This window comes from Mustela lutreola, chromosome 7 (assembly GCF_030435805.1).
Source record: "Mustela lutreola isolate mMusLut2 chromosome 7, mMusLut2.pri, whole genome shotgun sequence".
Taxonomy (NCBI): domain Eukaryota; kingdom Metazoa; phylum Chordata; class Mammalia; order Carnivora; family Mustelidae; genus Mustela; species Mustela lutreola.
Genome location: NC_081296.1, coordinates 143,357,633 through 143,378,037, shown reverse-complemented (window position 1 = coordinate 143,378,037; position 20,405 = coordinate 143,357,633). Strand labels below are relative to the sequence as shown.

Sequence of the window (20,405 nt, the reverse complement as noted above, 5' to 3'; positions counted from 1 at the left end):
ACAAAAACAAAAACTCTGACCATCTACTTCAATGGTCTTGTTTATTTGTAGCGCAAATGTGTCCTTACAAAACACGCAGAAGGCTCTCAACACGTTTTAGATCCAGGGGTAAGGTCTCAAATGTTGGTGGGAGTAGCAGGCCCCATCAGTGCCTGGTCCAAACGTCCTTGGCCTTCACCTTTCCAGCCCACATTGATTGAGTCCCACCTGGAGCTCTCCACCTGGGGCTGGTGGAGAAGCTCCTGCCTCACATACCAGACAGGCCAAGGGCACCTGGAGAAGCAGACTCAGCCTCCTTGGGGGGCCTTCATGTCTGAGAAGTGCCTCCTGATTGGAGCCACTGTGCCAACCTGGACATGTTTTATTTGGCTTTATGCATATGATGAAATAATTCCACCTTCTAACAATGTTTAATTGTTTTCTCATATAAGTAAGGTACACGTTGTTTGTGAGAAATGAGAAGAATACAAAATCTACAAAGAAGAAAATAAAAGTTACCCCAAGGTGACTTTTCACCAAAATTTCACTCACAAGAAATAATTCAATTTGTTCCAGGTTTTGTTCTAGATCTTGGCTGATTCATGGTGAACAAGAGAAAATGGTCCTTTTTATGGGGATTCAAAACAGCAGGCAAGAAAGCTTTGCTCTATGTTCTAATTTCCTTCAGTCTTTTTCTTTTTTTGTACCTAGGTGATATTTATTTAAAATATCATAAAAATATGGGAATGGTAGAGAATCCGTAAAACACTGGAGCCTTGCCACCCACTTCTCGAGCAGGTAACTTAACCTCCCAGAGCCTCAGCATCCCGTCTGTGAGGTGGGACTGACTGTGCCTCGCTCACATTCTTTCTCCGTCCAGTTTTGCTGAGAAACAATGGACACACATCACTGTACGCAACCAGGGTGAGCAGCAAGGCAGCTTGGTTCACGTGTTGTGAAATGGTGATCATGACAAGGTTGGGTCAGCATCTCCCGGTCTTTTCGCTTAGGGTGATGTGGAAAGAACACTGCCTAGATCACTGCCCAGATCAGATCAGTGACGGGTCCGCAGCAACCACATCGCGACGTCTGCCATTGTCACTGGGACTTGCAGTACCCTCCAGTGGAGTGGGGTCCAAAATCACCATCCCCTCGGCTTGTTGGATGGGCAAGCAGGGCAGATCCTTCCAAATAAAAAAGGTCCCTTCCTGATGGCTGCACATGGCCTTTGTCCAGTTCCAGGAACTGACCTGGCAAATATTGACCGGGCCACCCTGATCGTCTAACAGCCTTTCCTGTAGGTAGGAGGCCACGCGGTGCTGAAGACCTGGGGTCCCCAGCCCAGGGAGCTTTCTGTGAGTAGCATGCTTATGCCTGAAATGGAGGTGAGGGTGGGGGTGCTTCCCTCTCTCTCTCTCTCTCCCTTCTCTCCCTCTTTCTGTCTTTCTGTATCTCCTTCTCTCTCTCCTTTCTCTTTCTCTTTCTCTCTCCCTCCCTGTCTCTCTCTTTCTCTCTCTCTTTCCCCCTCCCTCTCTCTCTCTGGCTTTGGCAGCAAGGATGGGAGAACTGAGTCCCCGAAAGGACAAGTGCTGGTATACCCTGCTTCTAAGGCTCTAAGTGGGAACTTCAGGTTTTAAATAACCTTTTATGGAAAACTTTGCCAACAAAAATGTTGAGAGAGGAACTCCCAGGGCTCCTGGTGGTTAGACAAAAAAAAAAAAGGGAACGATACAACCCAAAGCAAATGACAACGTTGCAGTAACAAATTTACCTGAGACGGGTTGTAGCAAAAGCTCGCACTTCAGGAGCCCTTGTCTAGAGTCTGAATCACGCTCCTGCCACTTAACAGGTGTTGATCTTGATCCTGAGTCCAGTTTCCCCGTAGGCACAGCAAGGGTACAAATCCCTGTGTCTTCAGGTTCTCATAGGGATTCAACTGAATGACATGAATCAGCGATCTCTCGACAAAGGCACTGGATTTGCACAAGACTGTTCTGCATTGCATGTCACCGCTCTGTTATTTCGAGAGCTTTCTCTCTCCCATCAAATTTCAGGAACACCCCCTGCCCCAGACTCTAAGCGGATCCCAAATACCATCCCCCTGTATTTGAGAACACATTCGGCTGAGAGCCTGTGAGATGGTGGATCTAATATCCTTGCACAAAATAAACAATGTATGGGAATATTACCATTAACTGATGGAGTTCTTAGTTTTCCTCTCGGATCTTTCTAGAAAAGAAATAAAAACAGACATTGGGTGTAATTACACCAGACAACTGTAGACAGGGGTGGAAATTCACATTGCCTGCCTTCTACTGATCAGGGGCGTTCCACACCATACGCCTTGTAATCCTTAGGTGCTCCGGCCCTCAGAAGTTTCGCATTATCCTTTTCTTTTTGTAAATGGGGACACTGCGGGTCAGAGAGGTTCCTTTGTGCAGATCCCACAGGGAGATACCGCGACGTCTAATTCAAACCCAAGCCCTGTGACTTTCCATCCTCTTTGGGAAACAAGCCTTCTGCAAGTCTGGGAATCACTGGGGTTTCGGAAGGGTAAACATGGTGAGTTCAGTGGGAGAAAAAGAATAAACCAGAACCGGTTTTACTACAGCTGTATTTCTGATTTTCCCCAGGAGCAGACGGATTTTTAAATCGGTCCGCTTCCCAACGTGGATGGAACCCGTCGTTAGGGGAGCCCAGGAGAGCTCTGGGAGAGGGAGGAAGGACCTGGCCTTGGGAAATGGCCCGCAGTACTTTGCTCAGCAAACTTATTTCCACATAACTGATAAGCAGGCTGTATTCATCCCTCCCGGCAACTGGCCTGTGGGGTTTTTAGGGCCCAGGGTGCTATAAACCGTCTACAAATATGATCTCTCCCACACCACCGTGGCATCTATAACAGAGCCAGAGGTCATTGGTTTGGGCAAAAGGCGCCCATTAAGACAGAAACGTTATCAAGAGCGGCGAACAGCAACGAGAGGGTGGTCAGCTGTGGAAGAGTCAGTTCTGACGGGAGCGAGGGGACGGCGCTGTCCTTACTGGGGATAGCAAGGTGTGGGGGAGTCCCCGCGGCCATGTGACAGCACGTGCTCTGTGACGGCGTGCGAGGGCTGTGTGTGGAGATCCTGAAAGGGACAGGGGCGCCAGACTCGGGCCAGAGTGAGCAGAGATAAGCTGCGTCTACACGGCAGTACCTCCTAGAGCTGGAGCTGCCTTCCCTGCCCTGAGGAAGGGTTCTCCCACTCCCGCACCGCTTTCACTCCCTAGAGCTAGAAGGCTTCTCGGCCCCACTCTGTGACCTAAAGTACTGGAGAGATGGGGTTCATTTCCTAACGCTGCCCCCAACAAAGCGCTACAACCTGGATAGTTTCAATGACAGAAATAGATCGTCGTGTCACCATGGAGTTCGGAAGTCAGAGATCTAGGTGCTGGGCGTGGGGCTCGTTCCTTCTGAGACTGGGCAGGAGAACCTGCCGCAGAGCTCTCCCTGAGCTGCTGGGTTTGCTGGCGATCTCTGGCATCCTTGGTTCTGGAAGCATCACCCCGATCTCTGCCTTTGTCTTCACAGCACGTTCTTCCTGTGTGCATGTCTGGGCCCAAATGCCCCCTTAGAAGGACACCGGTCCTATTAGATTAGGGCCCATCTAACGACCTCGTCTTAAGCAAGTACACCTCAACAGCCCCATTTCCAGACAAACACTCTGAGATACGGGGGTTTGAGCTTCCACATTCGAATTTGGGGTTATGCAATTCAACCCATACCAGACCTCTTCCCTGAAACTGAGTCAATTAAGATATAGTTTTCCACCGCTGCATGTGACAAGGGGAGCTCGAGATGCCAAGTTTGATGGGGACAGAGCTGACCCATCCATCCGGGCTCCAGGCGCCCCTCATGGGCGGCCCCCATCCACCAGGTCCCTGTGTCTCCCCACCACCTCAACACTTCAGCTAATGAAAAACCAGAAGAGGAGAGGGCACTCCCCTTTCTTGGAGGATCTGACCCGGGAGCTGCACACACCCTCCTCTCCCCTCCCCCTGGTGAGAGTGATGGGAAGGGCCACACCTGGGTTCTAGCAAGGCCCAGCCTCACTCTCTGTCACGGTGCCCTGAGCCTCCGCTCTGTGGCCACTCCCAGTCCTTGAAAGTTCATGAGTGATTCCAAGAATGCCTAGAAAGAAGAAAGAAAAGAAAAAGGAAGGAAGGAAGGAAGGGGGGAGGGAGGAAGTGAGAGGGAGAGAGGGAGAATAAACAGTGGAATTTTGTTTTTAGAGCCCAGAGTGCTTTTCTCAACAAAATCTTGTAGACAGACGATGACTACATCAAGCAGATTGAAGGCTGCTGCTCAGCCTGTAGCCTCATCCCCTGCAGGGACCCTCATGGTAGCTGTGTGGGGTACAGTTTGGATGTGAGGTTCACCGTGCGAGCAATGGGGAGCACCAAAGTTATTTATGAAGCAGAATGACTTGTTCAACATCTTCTTTTCAGAGGATGGGTCCAGCCTGGCTGTGGCTGCTGGGAGCAGGGATCCTGTCCTCTGTCTACTGTCAGCCCTTTCCTGCCCATGGAGACAAGAGTCTGGGGGTGCCTCGGGCCCCCAGTGACCAGCTCTCCGTGCCAGAGACCCCCGCCTACCACAAGATCACACCCACCATCACCAACTTTGCCTTGCGTTTGTACAAGCAGCTGGCCGCGGAAACCTCGGGAAACATCTTCTTTTCCCCCGTGAGCATCTCTACCTCCCTGGCCCTGCTCTCTCTTGGGGCCCAGGCTGACACCCCAGCTCAGATCCTGGAGGGCCTCGGCTTCAACCTCACAGAGATCCCAGAAGCTGACATCCACCGGGGTTTCCAAAGCCTCATCCACACCCTTGACCTGCCCAGCCCCAAACTGGAGCTGAAAGTAGGCAACTCCTTGTTCCTGGACAAGCAATGGAAACCTCGGCAGCCCTTTTTGGACACGATCAGGGAGCTGTACGGAGCATTTGCGTTTTCTGCCAACTTCACGGACTCGGCCATGACCAGGAGGCAGATCAATGAGTACGTGAGAAAGCAGACGTACGGGCAGGTGGCGGACAGCCTCCAGGAGTTCACGCAAGACACGCTCATGATTCTCCTGAATTACATCTTCTTCAAAGGTGAGGGCTGGCTCGGGCAGCAGCACTGTCACCTCCACCACCTGCAGTCATGCCCCTGGAAGCCACCTGTCCTCAAGGCTTGCAGCTGTTCCTCCCTATGTACTGACACAACCTTCCTATCAGACTACGTCCTAATTTATCAGTACTTGTTTTCTCTTGCCATGTTTCTTCTGTTCTTTTTTATCCTGATCTTCTTTTGTTCAACATTCCATCATACGCTTTTAGGAATAACCCCTTTTTTAAGAAAAATTTTACTTTTTTTATTATCTATTTTGAACACAGAAAAATATACAGAGGATAATACAAAATCCCCACCAAGAAGGGAGAAATATTAACATTTTAAAATTTGCTTCAGATTTTTATTTTTTTCAGGACTACCATATTGCAGGGATTTTAGTTCCTTTTTAACCTTTCCCTGGCCCCATTTGCCTCCTTCCGTCCCTCCCCAGAGGCAACCAGTATCCTAGGGGATGACACGCAACCCTCTCCTCCATGTGTTCCCACCCTGAACACATTAAGTATCCATGACCCTGTTTAATGCACTGCATGTGTTCTCAATTTTATGAGAATGGTATCATCTGTACAAATGATCTCGCACTAAGGTGTTACTGTTCTCACCACATCTTTTTTTTAGATTTATTTATTTATTTTAGAAAGAGAGAGTTGGGGGTGGGAAGGAGAGGGGCAGAGGGGGGAGGGAGAGAATCTCAAGCAGACTTTCTGCTGAGTATGAAGCCTGACACGGGGCTCTGTCCTTGGGACCTTGGGACAACCTTGGCACCATGACCTGAGCTGAAACCAAAGTTGGACCATTAACCAGTTGAGCCACCCAGGCTCCCCATATCTTAATTCATATACATAGCTTGTTAGCTTATTTTGGCTGTGGCATTGAGCATGTCATACTTGTGGGGCTCCTTTTTTCTACTCATGTTATTTCTTGATTTAATAGCATGTATCTCTGTGATGATCCTAGGAAAATGAATTCTTCCACTTTTTAAACACAGGTCTGTTCCAAAGTCCTTTGTTTTCACCTGGTGTTTTTGTCTGTTCCAGGATCCACATTACATTTAGTCATCATGTCAGAGTACACCCCTCTGCACTCTGACAGTTTCTCAGACTTTCCTTGCTCTCAATGACCTTGCTGATTTTGAAGAGTACCAGCCAGACACTCTGTAGCATGTCTCTCAGTTGGGATTGTTTGCCCGTTTTTTCCTCATGAGGACTGGAGTGAGGGCACGTGGGGAGGAGGGCCATGGAGAGGGAGTGCCATTTTTATCACATTAAGCCAAGGATGCATATTATCAGCATGACTTATCACCGTTGATGTTGACTTTGGCCATCTGGCTGAGGTCATGCTTGTCAGATTTCTCTGTTGCAAAGTTACCTTTTCCCCATTGATGGAGGTCACTGCATATATCCCATACTCAGAGACTGGGGTGTTATGCTCCATATCCATGAGAAGGGGGGAATCTACCTAAAGTATTTGGAATTCTTCTGTATGGGAGATTTTTCTTTTTGCTTGCATTTATTTATTCAATCACTGACTTACATCATTATGGACTCAAGGATATTTATTTTATATTTGAGGTTGTAATCTACTGCTACTTAGCTTTGTGGCTTAAAATTTTCTTTCTTTTTTTTTTAAAGACTTTATTTTTTTTTTTATTTGACAGAGAGAGATCACAAGTAGGCAGAGAAAGAGAGAGAGAGGAGGAGGAAGCAGGCTCCCTGCCAAGCAGAGAGCCCAATGCAGGACTCGATCCCAGGACCCTGAGATCATGACCTGAGCCGAAGGTAGAGGCTTAACCCACTGAGCCACCCAGGCACCCTTGGCTTAAAATTTTCTAACATTGACCATGAGAAGATCCTTCCATCGGTTCCTGCATCCCTTGACATGGCCTCATCATTGCCGACTCTTTTTTTTTTTTTCTTTTTAGAGCACTTCCTTATTTCTGGAACGACAAGACACTCCAGGTTCATCTTTTATATCTCTTGCTCCCTTGAAAACTTCTCTTTGTCTCTCTGTGCTGACATCTGGCTGATTTCTTCAGCTCCTCTTCCCTTTTACTAATTCTCTCAACAGAATTAGTATCTAGTGTTTCACCCATCTACTGAATTTTCAACTTCGTTGACTATATTTTCACTTTGACATCCTATTTTTCTCAAATCTACCTATCATTTTTGTCATAATGACCCACTCTTGTTAAATTTATGCCTTCCTTTTTTTAATTTATTTGTTAATTTTTTAAAAATTTTTTCAATTTTTTTATTTTCAGAAAAACAGTATTCATTATTTTTTCACCACACCCAGTGCTCCATGTAATCCGTGCCCTCTACAATACCCACCACCTGGTACCCCGACCTTCCACACCCCCACCACTTCAAACCCCTCAGATTGTTTTTCAGAGTCCATAGTCTCTCGTGATTCACCTCCCCTTCCAATTTACCCCAACTCCCTTCTCCTCTCTAACGCCCCTTGTCCTCCATGCTATTTGTTATGCTCCACAAACAAGTGAAACCATATGATAATTGACTTTCTCTGCTTGACTTATTTCACTCAGCATAATCTCTTCCAGTCCCGTCCATGTTGCTACAAAAGTTGGGTATTCGTCCTTTCTGATGGAGGCATAATACTCCATAGTGTCTATGGACCACATCTTCCTTATCCATTCATCCGTTGAAGGGCATCTTGGTTCTTTCCATAGTTTGGCGACTGTGGCCATTGCTGCTATAAACATTGGGGTACAGATGGCCCTTCTTTTCACGACATCTGTATCCTTAGGGTAAATACCCAGGAGTGCAATGGCAGGGTCATAGGGAAGCTCTATTTTTAATTTCTTGAGGAATCTCCACACTGTTCTCCAAAGAGGCTGCACCAACTTGCATTCCCACCAACAGTGTAAGAGGGTTCCCCTTTCTCCACATCCTCTCCAACACATGTTGTTTCCTGTTTTGTTAATTTTGGCCATTCTAACTGGTGTAAGGTGATATCTCAATGTGGTTTTAATTTGAATCTCCCTGAGAGCTGATGATGATGAACATTTTTTCATGTGTCTGATAGCCATTTGTATGTCTTGATGGGAGAAGTGTCTGTTAATATCTTCTTCCAATTTTTTGATATGTTTGCCTGTTTCATGTAATTTCTAAGTTGGGGAGTCCCTGAACTGAAGAATTAATGAGAACATAGACCAGTCTTAGATTGGAGAGTTCCTACACTGCATGAGTAGTAAAAACAAAAAGCCCAGAGCAAGTGACTCTTCCCCTCCACTTCTACCTGGAAATGGAGTGACCTGTCCTAACTCAACCTGGGCTGCTGGGCAGAGTTTTTTAATCCAAGCTTCCCAGATGGGGAAGGGACTGCTTTTCTTAGCTTTTGACTCTGCAGAGAGATCAGTTCTACGTGTGGGCCTGAGTTTTATTTATGTCCCCTGAGAAGACATTAAATACCACCCCTGGGGCTGTATCTGATTCTGATAACCTGAGAGCCAGATGACTTTGGTTCTAAATCAGAGTTACACACTCCAGCTTTGTACCCGGAAGCTTTGATTCTTATTTTTTATCTCAGAGATTATTTATTTGTTTGTTTGTTTATTCAGCCATTATTTTGTCCAGCTTCTCTGTGTGTTTATGCAGAAAAAAAAAAAAACAGGTTTTCTGCTTTAACTAAGTCTATGACATTGATCAGAAGTCTCAAGGTCTTAAGCCTTTTTTTTTTATTCTTATTTTGTCATTTTATTTTATTTTTCAGTGTTCCAGAACTCATTGTTTATGCACCGCACTCACTGGTCCATGTCATACGTGCCCTCCATAATACCCACTACTAGACTCACCCAATCCCCACCCCCCTCCCCTCCAAAACCCTCAGTTTGTTTCTCAGAGTCACAGTCTCTCATGGTTTGTCTTCCCCTCCGATTTCCCCCAACTCACTTCTCCTCTCCATCTCCCAATGTCCTCTGTGTTATTCCTCATGTTCTATGAGTAAGTGAAATGGTATGATAATTGACTCTCTCTGCTTGACTTATTTCAGTCAGCATAATCTCCTCCAGTCCTGTCCATGTTGATGCAAAAGTTGGGTATTCATCCTTTCTGGTGAAGGCGTAATACTCCATTGTATATATGGATCATATCTTCCTTATTCATTTGTCCACTGAAGGGCATCTTCGTTCTTTCCATAGTTTCACAACTGTGGCCATTGCTGCTATGAACATTGGGGTACAGATGGCCCTTCTTTTCACTACATTTGTATATTTGGGGTAAATACCCAGTAGTGCAATTGCACCAGGGAAGCTCTATTTTTTTTTTTTTCTTAAGGAATCTCCACACTGTTTTCTAAAGTGGCTGCACCAACTTGCATTCCCACCAACAGTGGAAGAGGGTTCCCCTTTCTCCACATCCTCTCCAACACATGTTGTTTACTCTCTTGTTAGTTTTGGCCATTCTAACTGGTGTAAGGTGGTATCTCAATGTGGTTTTGATTTGAATCTCCCTGATGGCTAATGATGATGAACATTTTTTCATGTCTGTTAGGCATTGTATGTCTTCTTTGGAGAAGTGTCTATTATGTCTTCTGCCCATTTTTTGATGTGATTATCTGTTTTGTGTGTGTTGCGTTTGAGGAGTTCTTTATAGATCTTGGATATCAGCCCTTTGTCTGTAGTGTCATTTGTGAATATCTTCTTCCATTCCATGGGCTGCCTCTTTGTTTTGTTGACTGTTTCCTTTGCTGTGAAGAAGCTTTTGATCTTGGTGAAGTCCCAAAAGTTCATTTTCACTTTTGTTTCCTTTGCCTTTGGAGACATATCTTGAAAGAAGTTGCTGTGGCCGATGTCAAAGAGGTTACTGCCTATGTTCTCCTCTAGGATTTTGATAGATTCCTGCCTCACGTCAAGGTCTTAAGTCTTAATCATTTTTAATTCTCCAGAGTCTGACACAGGGTCAAGTATATTTTATTTTTTAAATTTTTTTTTCTAATCAATGAATAGGAGACTTATATTAAGGCTCTGGGGCCTTGGTGCTCAGGCTGGAGGCTTCCCTTTGGACAAAGGAAGAGCCAGTGGAGTGGCCTTATCTGACTTTCTTTTGGGGGCATATTTTGTTGGTATGGCCATAATTCTTCTTGGGTCAGTTGATGGTGTGGAGGTGCTGGTGAGCAAAACCCTTGTGGCAGATCATAGCTACAATTGTATTTCTGGGCCAGTTGACAGAAGGGAGGCTACATGATACCACCCCACAGGCGAAGCACCAAGTACAGGGAAGATTCTTCCTGGATATTGGAGTCTGTGAGAGTGAGGCCATCCTCCAACAAAGATTAGTGCAGGTGAGGCGAGATGTCCTCCTTGTCTTAGATTTTGGCTTTCACACTCTCAATGGTATCACTGGGCTTGACCTCGAGGGTGATGGTCTTGCCCATCAGGGTCTTTGCAAAGATCTGCTTCTCTATCTCTGCCACAAGGCCACCACCACCACGAAACCACTTAGATACCTTGTTGAAGAAAAAGAGGGGTCGAGTATGTTTTGAATGTTTGCTGCATGAATGATTTCAAGTTAAACATAGGTCTTGTGTTTGAGGTGTCTAGGAATGGCATTCATTAATGTTCAAAAACATACAACAAGACTGACTACAGTTCAGGGCCTTAGCTAGCATCTTAGAAAAATTTATGAATAAGATAATTTTCTTACCCTTGTGTAGTTCAGAGTAAAAGGAAAATAGGCAAATAAGTACAATAAGTAAAAAGGCAATTGCAACTCAATGGGAAAGTGATGCTTGATTGAGTAGATATGGGTGCCATGGAGCTCTCAAAAGGTACACCTCTCCAGATTTGGGGAGTAAGAAAAGGTTTCCTGGAAGAGGAGACATCTAAGCTGAGACATGAAGAATGAGCTGGATTTACTCAGGCAAAAAGGTTGCGGGAAAGGTGTGGAGAAGAGGGTTCAGGTCGAAAAACCAGCATGTGCCGACATCCAAGGAAAAGAGAAACCTTTGCATTTTCAAGGAAATGAAATGAATTTAGTTGGACTAGAACATAGAACACAATAGCATAATGCCTAGGGGACAGTACCAAGAGTTGCAATAAAAAAGTAAGGAGGAACTGTGTTGAGAATCCTGTACTTTATCTGTAGGACCCCAGGATGACCAAGATATTGGAAGCAGTAGAGTGACATGATTACATTTGTTTAAAAAAAAATCAGTCTGGCTACAATTTGGAAAATGGTTTGGAGGGGATGAAGGGTGGGAGAGCAGAGAAAAGTCAGGAAGTTCCTGAAGCAGTTCAAAGTAAGTAAGATGGCAGCTGTGGATGAAGGTGCCACTTTGGAGGTAGAATCAGCAATGCATGGTCAGTGAGAGGAGGTGGGCAAGAAGAACAAGATGAGCCAGCTTTCATCAGCAAGACCAGTGCTTTCAGGAGGTCAAGCCTGGAGGCCGTTGTGCATGGAGATTGTTAAGTAGAAAGAGAGAAACTATTACACACATGAACATGGCTGTGAACAACAGATTCTCTGTTTCTGTGTCATAAAGAGCTTTTGCATTATATTTAACATTTTATTAACTGAATTCTTTCTCGTTTTTTAGTTTGAATACTGGGAAGTTCAAGGGGGGGGGGGTGGCTCTTGACCTTCTCTGTAGAGGGTTGCTGTTTCAAGGCAGGGCAGAGAGGGGTCAAGTCAATGTTTGCAAAGAACATGACCTGTGGAGCCAGTCAAGCCCCAGTCCCTGCTCTACCATCTAATGGCTCTGCAGATTGGATATGTTTCTCTAAATTCACAGGGAATAAGTTTCTCATTGTTGACATGGAGGTCATAATACTTGTTTAATATTAATGTTCATGAAAAACTAAAGAGATAATGCCTTGCACATGGAAGATAGTTAGTAAATGGAAATACCTTTTAGCTTCTTGAAAGCAAAGTTGAACTAGAATGGAACAAAATTATAGACCATTAGAGCCTAACTCTGGGGACTCACTCTAGTGGCTGAGCCAGCCCTAACTTCTGGCCCCTGATTCTGTATCCACCTCATATTTATGTATATCGAAGAGGAAGTCATGGAACCAGTGTGGCTTAGTGTATGTCTACCCAGAGTTGCTCTCCTGCAGTGTGTTCTCATAGTTTTATGGATTTTGTGTCCTAAGCTAAGTGGAAGCATCCTTTCAATCGCTACCAGACCCAGAAGCAAGAGAGCTTCTTTGTGGATGAGAGGACCTCCCTCCGCATTCCCATGATGCACCAAAAGGAAATGCACAGGCTCTTCTATGATCAAGAAATGGCTTGCACTGTCCTCCAGATAGAATACAGTGGAAACGCCCTGGCTCTGCTTATCCTACCTGACCCAGGGAAAATGGAACAGGTGGAGGCAGCTCTGCAGCCAGAGACCCTGAGGAAATGGGATCAGTGGCTTCTGCCCAGGTAAGTGTCAGAGCAGAAGGACTCCAGCAGACTTGGTTCAAGAATCCAGACAAGGCCTTGATCAACACCAACTGTAAAAGCCTAACCCCTAGGTCTGGCTCATCATCTTGCCCTTTAACTAAGTATGTGGGTAAGATGAAGCCATAATCACTGCTACATTGGGTTGGTAAAAGGATTGACCAAGTTCTCACATATAAACCTTTGAGATTGGTCATGATAAGTGCTCACCAGGTGTTAATAATTCTTATCCCTTCCTGAGTGTTTTTCTGGCCAACCTTCTTTCCTCTTGTTTCTCCCTTATTCCATAATAATTTACTACCAGAAGGTAGAGAAGTATAACAAAAAAAATCAGATTAAGGATAATTATTAAGAGTAATTATGACTCCCACGCAACAGTATATATTTCTTAAAAGAGCCCCTCTTTTTTTACTTTATGTAAAAAATTGTTTGACCAAAATGTAGAAAAGGTGATACTATTACATGTATTACAGTTGGAAGAATCTAAACGAAAAGTGTAGGTTTTATTCAATCGCACAATTTGCTAGTGTACCTCCAGGGTTGTATGATGCTTAATAAATAAGAGTGAGAGGTAAAGGATTTGGATAAGTTGGAAGCAGGTTTGTAGAACTGTAAACTTGAGTTGGCCCCCACAGTGCTAAGGAGTGGGGACTGTTTCAGCTCCAAGATGTTGGCCAAGAAGGCAGAAATAAAACAGCACCAAAATGTGTAGCCTTGTTGACAAAATAGTCCATATCCAATTTAATAAGGAGGTTCTTGGTCATTTATTAACTTGGTCATGAAGAAGGACTTAGAGACCTGGTTAGGTAAATCTTCAATTTGGCATTTATTGAAGTATGGAGGAGAGATAAAGCTAGGTCAATTACTTTATCTCTGACTTGCAGTCAGAGCGCACCCCCCACCCTGCCCAATGTTTGGCTAACATTGCTCAATTATTGATGGCTAGCAGTATTTTTGATAGGTCCTCTTTGAAAAAAAATACCCTTATTTTTATTAAAATATTTCTTAATGAAATTAAATACCAAGAAGAGTATTGTAAGAATCAAAGTGCTAGTTTTATGGGATCTCAACCCCCACCACCTTTTATCTCACCTTTCAGTTTGTGGTTTTCCTTACAATTTTTTTTTTTTTTTTTAGACTCCATTTTCTAGGTAACCCTTTCATGGGATCTATCTTATTTCAGGAGAGCTCTGATACAACATTTGGCCTTGAGTCCTAATTGCCTCTTGCTGCATAATAAGCCACCCCAAAATGGAATGGCATGAAAAAAATATCTATTATCTCTCTCTGTTCAGTGGGTGGACTGGGCTCAGCCTTGTGGTTCTAATGTGAGGCTTTCCTGCACTGGAGTTGGATACTGGCTATGGCTGGAGCATTGAAGGCTTTTCTATGGGCTGTCTCGTGCCTGATTTAGCTGGCTGCTCAGATAAGGGCTGAGCAGGTCTCTCTCTCTCTCTCTCCCTCTCTCTCTCTCTCTCCCTGTAGCATCTCCATGAGGCTAGCTTGGGCTCCTGCACACTGGTTCAGCATAATTGATGTTGTTATATGGCAGCTCAGGGCTCCAGGAAGGAGTGTTCCAAATGATAGGAAGTGAAAGTTCCTGCTCTCTTAAGATCTGGGCTCCAAAGTGTCTCTTCTGCTATATGCTTTGGGTCAGAGTAGTCACAGGACCCCTCCCCCCACCCCCAGTTCAGAGGGAGGGTGTACAGACCAAAGCTCTTGATGGCCACTTTCATCTTAACCCACCAGCAGTTGGTAGACACCAATCAACCCTAGTACCCACAAAAGCCTTCCCTCAGCTCCCCAACCACACTGAGGGATAGGAAAATGTGTTCGTATTTGGGCAGAGATTCAAATACCAAATAAAAAAGATACAAGTCAAGGACAGAGATCAGGATAAGAGACTATTCCTATTGTCTATGAACTTACATGGCAATGATCAGTTTCTGATTCCAGCTCCATATTCTCTAGGTCTTTTGGGGGGAACCTGTCCCTTCCCCCAGCAGAGGAGGAACTACCACAGAATCTTCTAGATTTTTCCCTCAGGAAGGTCTGGAGTTTTTTGTTTTTGTTTTTGTTTTTAAGTAGGCTTCATGTTCAGCATGGAGCAAATGCAGGACTTGAACTCATGACCCTGAGATCAAGATCTGAGCTAAGATCAAGAGTCAGACAGACACTTATTGGGCTGAACCACCCAGGAAACCCAGGAAGGTCTGTTTTGGCCTCTCACTTTGACCTTCAAAAAACAAAACCAACCCAAGTTATTTTTCGAAATCTCAGATGATTTAACAGGGCACGCTGTTACTGTGTCTCGTGCCAGAGAGTTATAATATCACAGCAGCATGTTAATGGGATTTCCAACATGAAAACTTCAGACTGCCAGGCTTCCCTCTGTTGAGCTGTGAAGAAGGTTCACTTGTCCAGGGGAATCATTATCCCCACTAACTGTTCATTTTTCATTTACATGGGTTGAACACCTGCTGTGTGCAGGGCTCTCTAGCAGGCTCCTGTGCTAGACTCCGCTCAGACCCCTCCATGTCTTGGGCCTGCCCACAAGGGCTGCCTGTGCAAAATTTGCCAAGTGGGCCAAGGTAGCTTTGTTTTTTGTTCTCCATATCCTTTCCCTCCTCTTTAGTGTTTGACACCTGACCTCCCCTTGATCCCTTTGATTAGACATCTGGACACTCACATTATCCCAGAAGTTAGCTGGCAATGAATCTCTAAGCTGATTTAGGCTATCTAATCTGAACTCATCAGAGGCAGAAGTTTCCAAGCAGGTTATTACCTGGCCAGACTTGCAGGGCCCCCTGCCCTGACAACTGTGAAACAATAATCTAGAAGAACAATCCCAAGAAGAAAAGGTCAGATTTGCTCAGTGTCAAATAAAACTTCACCGCAGGCAGTGAATTTACCGATGGCAGTGCAGTGATCCGATGGCAAGGGCAATCTCAGGACAGAGAGTGGCCCACAGTCTACACACTCCATCTCTCTTCAGATCAATGGCCCAAAACTCAGACAGTAAGAGTGGACAGTTTCCGGGGGCATTGCCAGGAGCTGGATTTAGGATACAGTTGAGAAGTGGAGCCAGCAGAACCTGCCAATGAACCAGACATGGAGGTGGGAAAACATGGGCAGTATTTCCCCTGCATGGTTATTCTTTGGATCTGATCAGTTACGCCTTGTAAAATCCATTGCCCGATGTCTGGCATGGAAGAAGTCCTCCATAAACGTCCCAGAGATGAAGACACATGGACATGCCAGGAGTCTTCTCAGATCCAGACACAAGAGGCCTGCAAGGTGTGAAAAGAAGGGGGGTCTGGGTTTCTGGAATGTTTTGGTACAGTGGGGAGTGTTGTGGTAGGACCAGATCCCCCTCCTTCTGGGAAACACTTCTTCCCAAAGCTCAGACTGCCCACAGACAGGGTGGGAGCAGCCCATGTAACCTGAAAGCATGGGCTCTCTGGCTGGTTCTCTCTGCAGCCTCCTGGATTTACATCTGCCAAGGTTTTCCATTTCTGGGACATATAACCTTGAAGAAATACTTCCCCACATCGGTCTCAACAACATCTTCAAGTTAGAAGCTGACTTATCAGGAATCACTGAACAGCTCAACCAAACCATCTCTCGGGTAAGGTGGTGAACATGGACGGAGGAGAGGGTCTTTTCTCCTCTGAAGTGTGCATTTGAAAGTCAAGTTTCTCTTTCTTTTTCCCATTCTGGGTCTTGATTCCAATCTATGAGGCTTCTTTTCACAAGAAGTTCCCTTTCTGTCTCTCCTCTGGATTCTTCAGAGCAGGAACACTGAGTGCTGTATAAAGTAGACATGCATTTGGGGTCATCCATGGACCCAAAATTTCTGTAGTGGGGATTAGCTTTGTCTTCATTCCTTATACTTCCTCCAGGGCAGGCAGTGAAACTCTTTCTTTGTCATAGTTATAGAGAGTAGTGAGGCATGAAGGCAAGATGTGTCAGCCTTGCTACAGAGACAAACATCCCCCCAAATCTCGGAGCCCGAACAGGCTTACTTCTTATTTATGTTCCATGTCCGAAGTGTGTCATGACCATGGGGCTACAGACCTACTTCCCATTGCTTCTCCCCTCCAGGATGCAGGTGAAAGGAGGAGTCCCTATCTGGGACATGACACTCGCAGGGCAATGGGTAAAAAGTAAGAGAAACTGTAGGATGGCTTTTCACATTTCTTTTCACTCTGGGTTATGCCAAGGCCAGTCACGTGTCCCTGGCTAAAGCAAATCCCATAGTCAAGATGGCCATCATTTTGGGAGGGGGGCAGTTTCTGGTCTCCTCCTGTAGGAGGCATTACCAGTTACAGGGCATGGCTGGGAATCCATGACTCTACTAGGAAAGGAGAGCTAATAGCTGGGTATAACAATGTAATTTTCCTTCCCTGCTCTATCTTTTCTGTTTTAGGATAGAGTCATTAATTGTTGTTTGAGGCTTTGCCAAGAATTTCATTTTAAAAATGTAGTTATTTATTTATTTGAGAGAGAGAGCACAGAGGGAGAGGGAGAGAGAACTCAAGCAGATTTGGGATTGAACCCCATCATCAGGCTCTGTGGGGCTCCATCTCATAACCCTGAGATCATGACCTGACCTCAAACCAAGAGCTGGTTGGTAAAACAACTGCACCACCCAGGTTCCCCTTTGCTAAGAATTTCATAAGGAAGGTTTTCTGTCTTTTGCTTGTGAAAGGCCAGCTGAGATTAGGAACTTGAACCAAGGCAATAGGGATGGGGTCCTGTGTGTGCACATGAATGCATGTGTGTGTGTGTGTGTGTGTGCGTGTGTGTATGCCCGTGGTGGACAGGGTGAACAAGAAGGAGAAGAAATAACATCACCTTTTAAAGAATTCCTTTAGCAGTGACCTTAAATGCTAGGTGTGTCTCTTCATAGAACTTTTTAGGAACGAAAAGGCTTGTCAGGCCAAAATGTTTCAACCCTTTTTTAAAGCTTCAGAATCCTTTCTTCCTAAAATGGTATGTGAAGGTGACAGTTTTAAAAAAAGGAATTCTGGAGGGGGGTTGAGGAGGTTGGAGTATCTGGGTAACAGGTATTTTGGAGGGCACGTGATGCAATGAGCCCTGAGTATTGTACGCAACTGATGAGTCCCTGAACTCTACCACTGGAACTAATAATACACTTTATGTTAATTAATTGAATTTAAATTTAAAAATTAAAATTAAAAAAGGAATCCTTACAGAAGCTGGTAGAGGGTTTGGCATATGAGACAACCCTGTTCCCTGAACTCATGTTAAAAACCACTGATTTAGGCTAAGCAGGTCATCTTAAAAGAAGAGGCCAGCAAGGGTTAAAGACGTGCGTGCAGCTCAGAGCAGGGCCTGGCGGGTGAGGCTCAGAGCAGGATCCCGGTGCCCAGGTGTTTCCAGCACGCTCCTAAAACTTGCTGTTGGGAGTTTGCAACCTGATTTCTGCATGCCCTGCTCAGGCTCATCTGTGGTTTGCCAGAGAGCAAACAGCACTGTTAAGGCCATCCCCAAGGATGCAGTGGTGGCAGGGAGAAAATGCCGGGAAGAGGCTGAAGCAGTGAAGGCTGGCATTGCCTCCTAGGAAGACAGGGCCCTGGGACCTGAGGGGGTGACTCCCTGCAGCTCCCTAGAACCACACATGTGGGATCTGGCCCCTGAGAGCACCCTGAGCTGACACTGGCTCTGTCCCCATCTCCTCCTCCAGGTGTCACACAAGGCGACAATGGACATGAATGTGTGGGGAACCCGGGCAGGGGCTGCCTCCGGCCTCCTCTCCCAGCCCCAGGCTCTGAATGCAACGTCGGCCCCCCAGACCCATTTCAACCGGCCTTTCCTGGTGCTCCTGTGGGAGGTGACCACGCAGAGCTTGCTTTTCCTGGGCAAAGTCGTCAACCCTGCTGCAGGGTGACCACAGTGGGAGGCCAGGTGGCAGCTTGTCTCCCACTCTCCTGAACAATCAGAAAGGCCAGCACCAGCCTGTACCATAGGCTGCAGTGAGGACCAGCTAATACATGTGCAAATATCCTAATAAATTTGACTTTGGGTTGTGTGAACATTGAGGTGCAGTGTTTACAAGGGAAGGTTGAGAATAGGTCACCTTCAGGGGAGACTGGGACTAGGGTCAGGGCTCCAAATCATGCTCTAAGAAGGGGGTGTGATAATGGACTGATGTAGCACGGGAGGTCAACTGGCCAAGGGTAAACCCAAGATCAAAGAACATGAGAGGGTTCACATGGCCAGGTGGGCACAAACTTGGTCAGTGGGATGAATTTGGGGACAGTATCCGGTTGCAATGGGGCATCTTTAGCTATTGGAGTCTGTGAACCACAAATGTGCCCCTCTGGTCTCAAGGAGGCATCTGTCCAAATCTAATGGGGAAACTCAGTGGGATGCCAACTTTGCTGCATGTATGTGTCATGTTTGTGGAAATACCCATCCCCACACCCCTACAATGACATCAGTGCCAAGACTAGAGAGTGGCTGTGGGTGGTATGTGTCTAGGAAGGAGTCATCCTGAAAGGTGCCTTTGGAAGAAACACTCATACACACCCTAAGAAGGTCAGACCTGAGTTGGATCCTCAAAACCAGGTAGGTTTTAAACAAAAGATAAGAGGGTAAGGCAGTTTGGGGGAGGGTGGAGGAGACCCTCTGTGGGCGGGGGCAGTGAGGAAAGAAAGGAAAATTAAGTTCTGATAAAAAAAAAAAAAAAAGAAAGAGAGAGAGAGAAAGAGAGAGACCCAGTTTTGCAGTAATAGAAAGTTGATGTTGGATAACAGTGGAAGGTAATGCTCAAGAGGCATTTGGAGTTCAAAGGCTTTGGAGGCCAGATAAGCAGTGTGGACGTTGCCCTGGAGACTGGAGTTAGTAGCTGTATGCCCACAAACACATATGGCTGTGGACAAAGTGTGATGGGAAAATTAACCGATAGCCGAGCATAGATAAGACAGTGTGGTGAGGCCAGGGTGAGGGGCAGCTAGGAAGGTGCCACCATGCCCTGCCCTGGCCCATCCCACATCCCTCCTCTTTCAGACCACCCGCTCCCACAACCCCTTGTCCCAGCCTGCACCCTGTGGCCTTCAGCAACCGCCATCCTACCCGCCCTGCCTATTGGTCCTATGGACACCACTTCTCTTATTTGAAGGAAAGGAACCCCCAAAAGCCCACCCCATGCCCTGGGCAACTTGGCACATGCAATATTTTTCTGTTGCTTTGGACTAGAGATTGAGTAATAAGTATGTTCAAATGTTTGAAGAGCTGCCAACACTCCAGTCGTGGAACTGGTTCCTGCAGAAGTAAGTGATGGATTTTCCTGGGGGCACGCACGTCAGAGATATTAAAGGAAGAGGTTCCAGAATCAAGCACTTTTTTTTAATTGGGTCAGGCATTCTGGAAGATTCTGAGAGAGGTAGGAACCTGACAACCTGGGTCTCATGCCATGGGGTTCACAGACTTGTAGACTTGTAGAGGAGATGGACATGGAACAATAACTTATATTAAAGTGTAGACAGCCACTGCTCTTGGGACACGTGCATTCACTGCTTCAACCCAGATTTACTGAACACCTACTATGTGCCAGGCACTGTTGTCTAGGCAGTGGAAATGGGGCAGCGAACTAAGCAAACAGCAAGCCCAGCTCATAGAGCTTACATTCCAGTGGGGGAAAACAGCCAAATGTTTGCCCCAATGCCTCGTGCTGAATGTGTGACAGGGGAGCCATCTTGCTCTGGCTGTCCACGTAAGAAAGAAAGCCCTCCCCCCAAGTTAGAGGAAGGGATGGCCAAAGCCTGCTTGAAGGGCTCCACCCTGGACCTACGCATTATAAGACCTACACAGAAATGTTAAAAAGTAGGTGTGATAGCCCAGCCTT

General features: G+C 45.9%; 1 protein-coding gene and 1 pseudogene across 1 annotated transcript; one reads left to right on the top strand and one right to left on the bottom strand.

The window, feature by feature from the left end:
* The first annotated feature begins 1,050 nt into the window (after positions 1–1,050).
* Positions 1,051–18,591, top strand: SERPINA11 (serpin family A member 11). The gene is made up of 5 exons (XM_059183011.1): positions 1,051–1,334; positions 4,465–5,113; positions 12,241–12,514; positions 16,013–16,160; positions 18,243–18,591. The coding sequence occupies exons 2-5, from the start codon at positions 4,468–4,470 to the stop codon at positions 18,444–18,446; spliced, it is 1,272 nt and encodes a 423-aa protein (XP_059038994.1). The 5' UTR covers positions 1,051–1,334; positions 4,465–4,467; the 3' UTR covers positions 18,447–18,591.
* On the bottom strand, positions 10,178–11,545 carry LOC131835434 (ubiquitin-ribosomal protein eL40 fusion protein-like; annotated as a pseudogene).
* Positions 18,592–20,405: the final 1,814 nt, after the last annotated feature.